General features: G+C 49.6%; 1 protein-coding gene across 4 annotated transcripts in view; it reads left to right on the forward strand.

Annotated features, from left to right (window-relative positions):
* PEAR1 (platelet endothelial aggregation receptor 1) overlaps positions 1 to 12,023 on the forward strand; it is a 91,961-nt gene that overhangs the window by 60,664 nt on the left and 19,274 nt on the right. For all 4 annotated transcript variants that reach the window (XM_083167110.1, XM_083167111.1, XM_083167113.1 and 1 more), the window contains 9 exons: positions 1,107 to 1,353; positions 3,145 to 3,265; positions 4,834 to 4,970; positions 6,871 to 7,083; positions 8,158 to 8,332; positions 9,005 to 9,125; positions 9,342 to 9,505; positions 10,285 to 10,387; positions 10,564 to 10,710. In XM_083167110.1, coding sequence (XP_083023236.1) covers positions 1,107 to 1,353; positions 3,145 to 3,265; positions 4,834 to 4,970; positions 6,871 to 7,083; positions 8,158 to 8,332; positions 9,005 to 9,125; positions 9,342 to 9,505; positions 10,285 to 10,387; positions 10,564 to 10,710 — 1,428 coding nt within the window. The remainder of the gene's footprint in view (positions 1 to 1,106; positions 1,354 to 3,144; positions 3,266 to 4,833; positions 4,971 to 6,870; positions 7,084 to 8,157; positions 8,333 to 9,004; positions 9,126 to 9,341; positions 9,506 to 10,284; positions 10,388 to 10,563; positions 10,711 to 12,023) is intronic.

Below are 12,023 nucleotides of genomic sequence, written 5' to 3' on the forward strand. Positions count from 1 at the left end.
GCATTATGGTCGACAGTCATTAGGTCGACACCATAAGGTTGACATAGGAAAAGGTTGACCTGGGAAAAGGTCGAAAGGTCATTAGTTCGACAGGTCATTAGTTTGACATTGTCTAGGTCATGGGTCTTCAAACTGTGGCCCTCCAGATGTTGTGAAACTACAAATCCCAGCACGCCTTGCCACTCCCTTATAGCAAAACTGTGGCAAGGCATGATGGGATTTGTAGTTTCACAACATCTGGAGGGCCACAGTTTGAAGACCCATGGTCTAGGTCGACAGTCAAAAGGTCGACATCCGGGTTTTCACAGTTTTTTTACCTGAATGTCAACACAGTCGACATGGACACAGTTTAAAGTGCACCACATCCCCTCGCTGCGATCATGATGCGTCGAGCTCAGTGCCTCGCTATGCTCGGCACACTACATTATTCTCCCACCGCGCCCTGGTGGATGGTAGGGTATGAAATATCGCCTGTCGGCACATGTCCGCTCAAAAACAGTGAAAAACTCCATTTCGACCTTTTGACTGTCGACCTAGACAATGCCGAACTAATGTCCTGTCGAACTAACGACCTGTCGACCTTTTCCCACGTCGACCTTTTCCCATTTCGACCTAATGGTGTCAACCTAATGACTGTTGACCATAATGCTGTAGACCAAATAACCGCATCCCCAATTTATTGTCGGCTTGTTTCAAATAGTAATTTACTTTTCTGGTCAGTGAGCAGTTTCCCCATGAGTTACATTCCCATTACACCCTAGTTAGGCCTATATTAATGTATTGGCACATTGGGCCACAATGCTAGGGGCATCTGAGCAGGACTGGATGGTAGTCACACAAGAAGAGTTCTCTACATTCCTCCTAGCTTGCAGCCAGTGACTGGCTATATGTATGCTGATTGGTAGGTGGACAAAGCTATCCACCAATCAGTGCTGACAACCATTCACTGTATGAAAGAGTGGGGAGACAGCGTGGAACAGCAAGAGCAGAATCTCCTACACACCGACCCTCTTTGCTTTAGTGTCTGCAGCACAACACTTGTGTATTGTTCTCCTACTTACGGCTGTTAGAACCTTTTTTTTTTCTCAATACATTTTTATTTCTAGAATGTAAACCTGATGTGTGGGGACCAAGGTGCAACAGTTCCTGTGCTTGCCAAAATGAGGGGATATGTGATGCAGTTTCGGGGTCCTGCATCTGCCCTGCAGGATATAAGGATGAGTTCTGTGAGAAGCCGTGTGATCCAGGCAGCTATGGACTGAACTGTTTGCTGGACTGTCAGTGTCGCAATGGTGCAAGCTGTGACCCCAGGAGCGGGGCCTGTCAGTGCCTAGAAGGATTCACAGGACCCTAGTGAGTATATAAGTATTGCACCATGATCCCCTAACACAAACAATCAGCAGGGTGATGGAATGTGTGTTTGTTTCTCTATTCCCTTGTCTTTCCCTAAACCTAAAGGTACAGGTACACCCATCTTTAGGAGTTCAGTCATTCTGCATGTGCAAACTGTATTGGTCAGATCTTGGGTCTAGTATCAGTAATTCTTTGCATTACCAGTAGGGATCTGTTATCCCTACCTTGCAGTGATTAATCATGCCGCTCACAGCTGGTTTTTGCAAATGAATGACAGACTTGCAATCATTTTGATGACGTTAAACATTTTTGGCATATTGTTTCGGCTGTACCTCTGTTAGCCCTAAAAGCTGTCATTCCTGGTGACAGGTAACTTTGGGTGCTAGATGTTAAACGTCCAAAGCCATCACATGGGGTAGCGTGTGGGTGGGGCTGCCTGTACACAAGCAACATAACCTAGTACAAGATTGGTGGACAGAACTGTCCAAATCACATGCAGGTCTGGTGCCAAGTCTATAGCCTCGGGCCAACTCATTTTGACCACGGGCAGATGCCTAGTTCTGGGGCATACGGGCAATGAGCTCGGCAACTAGGCCCGGCTACAGGGTCACTGGCCAGATTATAATAACGGGCTAGGAGAGCCTGACCAAATCACCTACTGCTGTGCCCACGGGCCTAATGCCCGATCACCTGGTGGTCTAGGGTAGGTGGCCACCGGCCTGCTACATAAAGTCATACTTGCCTACCTGACCCTCTCCATGCAGGAGAAAATGCTCTGTTCCTGGCCATCCCTGGTAATGTAGGATTGCCTGCACCTGTGTGGAGCTAGGTAAAGGTGTTTCACCACAGGTGCTGGCAATCATACATTACCAGGGAAGTCCAGGGACAGAGCATTTTCTCCCGCATGGAGAGGGTCAGGTAGGCAAGTATGCATAAAGATGGAAGAGGTCGCGGGGCAGGGGGGAGCTTCGTTCGCTCTTTTGCATTATACCCCACGCTGTCCTCTCCAATGGGCTTCCTCAATCTTCGGGCGAGACTCCGCCGTCCTCCTCTTTGGGAACTCCGCCTCTTCCGCGCTCCCTCCCGGACCGGCGGCGTCTGACTGACATGGAGTCGCCGGGGGCGGGTCAAGTACGGTGCAGCAAGTGCCGATAGGCTCGCCGCGGCCGTTTACTATTGGCCGCCTATTCGGGAGCCGTGATTGGCGGGAAATTTTAAAAAGCCCCTGCCCTGAGCATTGTCGCTAAATTTCAAATGCCGCTGGTCCCAGCCGCCGCTGTTTTACAACCCGCGCTGTGATCGGACCTTTGATAGAAGCATAGAATTTGACGGCAGATAAGAACCACTTGGCCCATTTAGTCTGCCCCTTTGATCCTAGCACTGCTGAGTGCTGCCTGGAGCTGGGTACTTCGGTTACAGTAGTTTCTTCTTCCCAGGAGAAGTCCCATCATTACAGCACAGCGATGTGACTGACTAGCCATGCGTGGGCTCGCTGCAGAACTGAGAATCCGATTACTTTTGGCTTTATTATTATTTTAGTTTTATTGCAGCCTTATATAGGGTTGTTCTTGTTATCCCAAAATATCACACTGTGTGCATGGCTGTGTCTCTGCAGCACCTCACCTGTTCTTAAGCAGGTAGGAGGCCTGCCTTGTGTTTGGTGGCCTGTTGGCTCAGGATTGCTGGATGTGAGTGTGATAAAACCAGAATCCGCTGATATTTCTGTGCAGTCATTCAGAAGTGGTAGAAAATATTTACATTATTATTCTGCTTGTATTTTATCAATCACAGCTGTGAGATCAGATGCACCGAGACTCATCCTTCCGTGTTCCAGTGCCCGGAGCATTGCCTGTGCCAGAGTGGGGGCATCTGTAACCAGAGTGGGGCATGCAGCTGCCCACCAGGATGGATGGTAAGAACGTCCTTGTTCTATCGGTGATATATATATATATATATATATATATATGTGGAAATGGGACTAGCGTCCACCTAAAGATTTCAAGGGTGGTATTCAATTGTTTATATCGCGCCTGATCTCCTGTCTGAAGTGACAGGAGATTGTGATGCGATATCCAATTGATCTATGTTTTTGCGCTCATTATGGTCAGCTTAAGCTACTCATTCGTGCATTTCAGCTCCCCTCCCCCAGGGATAGTGAGCTGAAATGCTGACAAAAAACAATTGAATACCACCCCAACTGTCGTTCTAAAGACGCTGCTCGATATGTGGCGTAATACAGAAAAGGGCTCTGCCCTTGACTGGCAAGGTAGCCATGTGTGATGCAGATCACCGCAATATATGGCCATACCATACTGTAGACGTTAGTACAACTTACTTGGCCTCTTTGCAATGGTATCCAGTTGGACAGCAATTAGATGGAGTTAATAGGATGAGTGGGTCAAAAGGACGACACTTTAATGGCCAAAAAGGTTGACACAAGTCGACAAAATGTTTTGTTATTTTTAGTGTTAGGTACTTGGGGGGAGGGCTAGGCTGCAGCACAGGTGTGTTAGGTACTAGGGGGGAGGGCTAAGCTGCAGGACAGGTGTGTTAGGTACTTGGGGGGAGGGCTAGGCTGCAGCACAGGTGTGTTGGGTACTTGGGGGGAGGGCTAGGCTGCAGGACAGGTGTGTTAGGTACTTGGGGGGAGGGCTAGGCTGCAGCACAGGTGTGTTTGGTACTTGGGGAGAGGGCTAAGCTGCAGGACAGGTGTGTTAGGTACTTGGGGGGAGGGCTAGGCTGCAGCACAGGTGTGTTGGGTACTTGGGGGGAGGGCTAGGCTGCAGCACAGGTGTGTTTGGTACTTGGGGGGAGGGCTAGGCTGCAGCACAGGTGTGTTAGGTACTTGGGGGGAGGGCTAGGCTGCAGCACAGGTGTGTTTGGTACTTGGGGAGAGGGCTAGGCTGCAGCACAGGTGTGTTAGGTACTTGGGGGGAGGGCTAGGCTGCAGCACAGGTGTGTTTGGTACTTGGGGGGAGGGCTAGGCTGCAGCACAGGTGTGTTTGGTACTTGGGGGGAGGGCTCGGCTGCAGCACAGGTGTGTTAGGTACTTGGGGGAGGGCTAGGCTGCAGCACAGGTGTGTTAGGTACTTGGGGGGGAGGGCTAGGCTGCCGCACAGGTGTGTTAGGTACTTGGGGGGAGGGCTAGGCTGCCGCACAGGTGTGTTAGGTACTTGGGGGGAGGGCTAGGCTGCAGCACAGGTGTGTTGGTTACTTGGGGGGAGGGCTAAGCTGCAGCACAGGTGTGTTGGTTACTTGGGGGGAGGGCTAGGCTGCAGAACAGGTGTGTTAGGTACTTGGGGGAGGGTTAGTCTGCCAGAGGGTATGGTTAAGGTTAGGTACTTGGTTAGGATTAGGAAGGGGACTGTTACAATTAGGCACTTGGTCAGGGGTTAGGATTAGGGTTATTTAGTGTCACCTACTTGCATGTCGAACTTCTGATATATCGGTTTGTAACCTCTGAAATACATTTTGCTGCAGGGTGATATATGCTCCATCCCATGCCCGCCTGGATACTACGGACCTGGGTGTGAACAGGAATGCAGCTGTCATAATAATGGGCAATGTGACCCGGAAAATGGGCAATGCCAATGTTCTCTCGGGCACATGGGGGATCGGTAAGTGCCAACAGGGCTCATGTGCTAATGGGATGTGTATTAAAGCTGGTTGGTTTACACATTGCAGCGGCATGTCCGTCATGCTGGTAGCTCATTGGTGGTAATGTAGTTGTATACAGTATATATTCATTTTCTGTATATAAAAGTCCCAGCATGCCTTGCTAAAACGTAGCTTTCAGGAAATGTTAAAACTGTGGCAACGCATGCTGGGATGTGGAGTTTCACAACAGCTGGAGGGCCGCAGGTTGGCCAAGGCCAGCGTCAGGGTTCGTGTGAGTTACAGAGAGAATAAGATGTGATTTCTATGCGTCTTCTGTACTGTGCACAATGTAATGAGTTTTGGTTTGATGTTTGTATCGTTGAAGGAATTGGTGGAATAAGTGCCTTCCTACGTGTCTTACGCCAATACCTCTCAGTGATAGGACTAGCACAGAGGTCAGGGGCCAGCAGCTGCAGTCCGTCCTGATGGCTTGCATGTTCAAGGACATCAGGGAAGAATAAATGGGGACTAGAAGTGCGTCTCCTAGTTTGGTTATGTGTTGTGTGGCTGACGTAACCTTTGGCCCAGCGTTATTAGTCACAGCAGTGGAGCATCTAGAAGTCCGTTATGACCAGCGCGGGAAGAGACGGCTCCCAGACATAACACGACATACAAACAGCGCCACCAATAAATGTACAAACATCCTTCCATAGATCTGTGAGTGCATTCCGTAACTGTGGTTAGTATTATGGTCTCACGGCTCTGGGGTTATGGGTTTGTGCACTCTGTGTGGAGTTTGTATATTATCCATGTCTTTTAGTGGGTTTCCAAAAACAGGCTGCCTGAATTATTGGTTTCTGACAAAATGACTCTGTGTGTGGGCCTGATACAGGTCACTCTGTTGTGTGTGCAGCTGCGATAATCTAATATCGCACACTGGAGTCTCCCATCTGCCACTTCTATACGTAAGCAGGAACATCATGCACCAGTTAGGTACAGGTGTCCAGGGTACAGCCGTACCCATTGCCAACAGGTGCATACTGTCCTGCCATACCCACTGCCAGCAGGTGTGTACTGTCCAGCCGTACCCACTATCTGGTGCGTACTGTCCAGCCGTGCACTGCCAACAGGTGCCTACTGTCCAGCGTACAGCCGTACCCACTGCCAACAGGTGCATACTGTCCAGCGTACAGCTGTACCCACTAACTGGTACATACTGTCCAGCGTACAGCCGTACCTACTGCTATCAGGTGCGTACTGTCCAACGTACAGCCGTACCCACTGCTATCAGGTGCATACTGTCCAGTGTACAGCCGTACCCACTAACTGGTGCATACTGTCCAGTGTACAGCCGTACCCACTAACTGGTACATACTGTCCAGTGTACAGCCGTACCCACTAACTGGTGCGTGCTGTCCAGCCATAGAAACTCCAGTAACACATTAGCTGCAGTAGGATCACCCAGCAGGAGCTCGGTGACTTTACACCTGGCACTACCATATGATGCCACCGTTATAGATCTCGGACCTGCTGGAGCTGCGCACGTCACTGTAAGCGCTGCTGTGTGAACTGGGTCTTTCATAACTTGTAGGAGACTCCGGCTTCCACATGAAAGAAATGTGTGATGCCTTTAGTACATTGCATCGATACTAAAAAGTTTATAAATCGGCCCCTAGTGCTCTTGTGGCTGAGTGGATGCAAATCGCAGCAGCCTTGTGCCACAGCTAGTGCCAAGCCTTCCTGCAGTACGAGAGCCTGGCAAGGCTGCCCAGGTTGTGCCAACTCTGTATTGATGCTCCTGATTTTGGAACTGAAGGTTGTGATGGGTCTTGTACATCTCCATGACATCACCTGTGCCAGGCTATTGCCATATGTATTTATGTATCGCCATGCCTGTAACTATATACAATGTCCCCGCAGGTGCAGGGAGGAGTGCCCCATCGGGAAGTATGGCAGAGACTGTAAAGAGAGCTGTGACTGTGTGAATGGGGTTCGCTGCTACCACATCAACGGGGCTTGTCTGTGCGAAGCCGGCTTCTACGGGACCAACTGTGAGGAGAGGATCTGTAAACCTGGCATGTACGGCGTGCATTGTAACATGCAGTGTCATTGTGACCTCCTGCACACTAAGAGGTAAGTGTCACCCAGCCATGTGATGTAAGGCTTGGATTGGCTGCAGTTTGCTGTAATACTGTGCGTATTCAATGTGCGTGTTCTGATTGGCTAGACCAGTAAGTTCCAAACTCTGTCCTCAAGGTGCACTGACAGTCCAGGATTCAAGTGCACCCAAGCTTAGCCACCGCCTAATCATAATGACTAGTACCTCATTTAATATGATTAAGCTGTCTGTGCTGAGATGTCACTGGGCTAGAGGATGTCCTAGCTGTGTGAGAGTGCTCTGATTGGCTGCAGACTGTTCTAACCCTGTGATGTTCTAAAGCTCTTATTGGCTGCAGGTTGATGTAATCATGTATATTATCATTTTCTGATTGATTCAGAGTTATGCTGGCCACACATCAGACCAACTTTCGTCCAACCATCCAACTAGCTGGTTGGATTTAATAGTAACCTTGTACTGGATAGGAGCAAATGTAATTTGTAATGAAGTCATTTGTTTCCCCAATCTAAAATCATAAGAGTGGGTCCAGTTGTTCTGTCTATAGAATGTCTCCATGTCTTATTAGGGGTACATTTATGTAAATAAAAATTCTATGTTGCTGTAGGCAACCAATCAGATTCAATCTTCTGGAACAGTGGTTCTCAACCTCGGTCCTCAGGACCCCCAACAGGTCAGTTTCCAGGTCTCCTCACAGAATCTTTTGTGAAACAATTAGCTCCACCTGTGATCTGAGTGACCTGGAAATGTGCACTGTTGAGGGGTCACGAGGACCGAGGTTGAGAACCAGGTTTAACGAAGGTGTAGGACCTGATCCAAAGCCCCAACAATTTTGGGAGGTCTCTTGCACCCAGGACAGGGCTGGAGCAGATACGCTCAGATTGTGATGCGACCAGCTCTGAATGGTGGCATTAGTCGGCAGGTGCCACATTTAGTGTTTTATATAGGAGCATTTGCGGGCCTACCCAATATTCAGGAGAACACAGGGAACCCACTGCTGGAGACCTAGCACACGGTTGGCGTGTGCATGTGTAATGATCACATAATTGCTCGTCATGTATGATTACCGCCACGTGTTCCTGTGTTTGCAGCTGCCACCCGATGACTGGCGAGTGCACCTGTGAGACAGGCTGGGCCGGCCTGTTCTGCAACGAAACCTGCCCTCATGGCTACTATGGAACCAACTGTCAGGAGCCATGTCTGTGCCTCAACGGGGGGACCTGTGACAGCGAGACCGGTGACTGTCGCTGCTCCCCCGGATTCTCAGTAAGTCTCGCGGCTCCCATCTATCATAGGGTACAGCAGTGATTTCTGCTATAGAAGCGCTTTGTGACCATGAGGGAGACATGGTGCCTGTTGTCTAATCATTGTGGCGAAATACAGATTATGGGCTACAGATGTGCCCACATACAGCCAGAGCGGAGGAGGCTCTGTTCTCAGTCAGGCCCCACTCCTCTCTGCTGGCAGTAAGGCAGCGATGTAGAGTCCTCAGTTCTACTGCGCATTCTCAGACCTCCAGGAAAATGTCACGGTAGCCATTTTTCCAATAATCGCAGTAGCAGTAGTGCAGCGCGGTATGATCTGAGCGCTAGAGCCCTCAGGTCCTGCTGTACATGCACAGATCTGTGCGGCGCTGCTGCCACAGTCATGTGACTCCAGAGGGCACCACAAAAACTGCAGCACAGTTCAAATGTAAATAGAGGAGCCACACCAACTGCCATTCCCACCGTACTCGCTGGCAGTGGGTGTGGCTCACCTATGTGCTGCAGCCCCACCTCTGTAGCAGCCCCTGGCATTGTCCTGTTGACTTAATGTGTGTAGACGCATTGACTATAACCTTGTCAATCTATTAATCATGTGAGAGACAGGGTAGAGATGGTCTTGCTCACGGGAGCTTACAGTCTAGAGTAGTACGTCATTCATTGTGGTCTGTTACAGGGAAGTCACTGCTCCGTCTACTGTCCAGAAGAAACCTATGGAGATGGATGCTCTCTGAGATGCAAGTGTGAGAACCACTTGGCATGTTCCCCCATTGATGGTTCCTGTGTGTGTAAGGAAGGTGGGTACCAGTGCTTGTCTATTCGCTGCTAAGCAATACAATGGGAGACTACAACATTACAGATACGGAGAGTATTCAGACTGGTATAGAGAGGGAGATGTATCGGACAATCGATAGGAACTGTATGTATTAGGGTAGGGTATATTGAGAAAACCATGTTGTCTATCTGCATGTATTTAGTAAACCAATGACTATATTTTGTCTGTTCTCTCCCAGGCTGGCAGAAAGGAGACTGCTCTGTTCCTTGCCCTGAGGGAAGCTGGGGCTTCAACTGTAACCGGACATGTGCGTGTGCCAACGGTGCCTCTTGTGACCGCATCACCGGACACTGCTCCTGTAACGCTGGCTGGTCTGGGGAAAAATGTGAGCTTCCGTGCAAGGTACATACCAGGCAGCCCCTGACTATGCCCGATCCACCTGATTGGTCACTCCTGCTGCTGCTGTGGTGGCGCACGCATGCCGACTTTGTAGCCCTGGCCTACAGAGGGTCACACCGCATAGTCAGGGTTGGTTTGGGATGACTGTTAATGCACCCTCCTTCCCACCCGCTGCTCCCACCATCCAAGAAACTTGGGGTTCTCCGGGTACCAGCAGGTTGGGACCTGTAATCCCACCTGTAAAAGACATTAAATGTAATTTTTATGCCCACTTTGATTGCCATCAGCCTGGCTGCCTCCAGCTGCGGAGAGCCCCGGGTTTCAGCCCTGGGTGCCTCAACGGGGGTGAGTCCCTTTCATGGGGGGAACCCTAGCCGAGGCTGACTAATTTTGGGGAAGGAGGGGTTAATGTTAAGACGATGGAACCAATATGAGTGTTCCATGGCTGTGGCATTCTCTCCCTGACCAGTGCAGCCCACAGGGGTACACAGGGGTATGGAGCACATGTCCTTGTCTCTCTCACTGCAAAGAGAACGGACACTGGGAGCTGCACACAGTAGTCACCCTGTCTAGGTTCCTGGCATGGTGGCGCCTGAGATAGAGCCCCGGCAGGGAATTTATCACGGGATCGGTTTGCTGATTTCCATCCATCTTCGGGGGGAATGATTAGCAGAAGCTTTGCCGCTTTATCTGTGACATAGCTTAGTGGCCACCAAACTGCCAGTGTCAGGCTGGTGCATTCTGGGTAACTAAACCATTGCTGTCTCCCTCTCGCTACACAGACCGGCAGCTTCGGCCCTGGATGCAGCATGAAGTGCGAGTGCAAGAACTCAGACGGCTGTGACCCGGTGACTGGGACGTGCCAGTGCCACCCAGGATGGACAGGTAACTGGAGGCGCTAGCTGCGTCTTATAACCAAACTCAGGTGTTGACAATTGACACAAAAAAAACAAACGTGTGGACTAGTCCCATGTCGACCTTATGAACCACGCCCATTTTCCATGTGTATCTGACAATAAGCCCACAGACTATACACCGACGCTTCCGTTCTCATCTCATAGGGGTGAAGTGCGAACAGCCCTGCAGAGACGGCTATTGGGGGAGGAACTGTAACATGTCCTGCACTTGTAAAAATGGGGCGTCCTGCTCCACGGAGGACGGATCGTGCACCTGCCCCCCGGGATTCCAGGGCACAGACTGCGAGAAGAGTAAGTGACGCCATATTAGACACATTAAGTCATTGATCACTTCTGAGTCTGGATCTGGCTGACAAACCGGCAGTTTCCTCTATGCTATTTATTGCCACCTAGCTCCTGAAGTGCCACCACCAGCATAGTATCATTGTAGGGTGTTTGGTGACTCCTGAGAGCGTATGGCTACATCATACTAGTAGGAGCCTCGTTTTATTACCATCGTATCTGTTGGAGGTTCTGTAGCCACCTATTCCCCCCCCCCCCCCCCCCAAAGGCCACCGCCACTATGATGTCATTGTATGACCATGTGACTTGTCACATGACTCTGTGAAAGCTGTTCCATAATAGATCTGTGAAGTATTAGCAAGTCAAATATAGGTTGTGTACGGGATCCCGGCGCTGAGAATACCGGCAGTCAGAAGACACCCAACAGTTCTAGGGGAAGAATTTGGGTATGAGTTATTAAGTCGACCACTGAAGCTTGACACATGAAAAAGGTCAACATGGTTTGAAGGTCGATACAAGCATTGTTGGCAATGGCTAGGCCGACAGTAAAAATGTCGACATGGATTTTCACTTTTTTTGGCCCCGATTGTTGACATGGTTGACATGGACACAGTCAAAGTGTACCACGTCCCCTTGTGTAGCTCGCTGCATGTGGCACACTATTCTCTCTCCATGCTCTGTTGGCTCAATAAAGAGTTAAAAACCCCTGCCGACCGAGCCATTGTCAACCTATCTCATGTGTTGTAATTAATGGGCAACCAGCGAACTGGTATCCCTAGGTGGCGCTGCTTAGTCAAAGAACACAATTATTCATTCAAATCCAATTGGAATAAGCATAAATTTATTAAAAATACAATTCATCATAAGAAAACATTTACCTAAACACACATGACATACTACACATAACATACAGTGTCCTTAGGCGAAGCTGATGATTAGCTTTCTGAGGCTTTAATTTTTCAAATTGAGTCATAACATAGAGGCAATTTCGAATATTGAGGCTTATATAGTTACCAGTCCCAAGGGCCGTTGGTAGTGAACAGATTTTTCCCAGGTTTATACTGCAATGTCCTATTGGACTTCCTCCCTTTTATCTGAGCCAGATGTTAAATTGTAATCCTTTGGATGGTCAACCTTTAATGAAAAAGGGACCGGCTCCAGGTGGTGTCCGTCCAATGGAACTTTAAGCTGTTTACACAGTTAATACCGTGTGTACACTCACTGCGGCGCTGGGCTGGATTGCTTCCGGGCTGCTATATGCGAGGCTCCCAAGTACGCGTTTCTCCGCCTGTTTGTTTGGTCAGCGGCTTCATCAGCTGGGT

The sequence above is a fragment of the Crinia signifera genome, chromosome 12 (assembly GCF_055691185.1).
Source record: "Crinia signifera chromosome 12, ASM5569118v1, whole genome shotgun sequence".
NCBI lineage: Eukaryota > Metazoa > Chordata > Amphibia > Anura > Myobatrachidae > Crinia > Crinia signifera.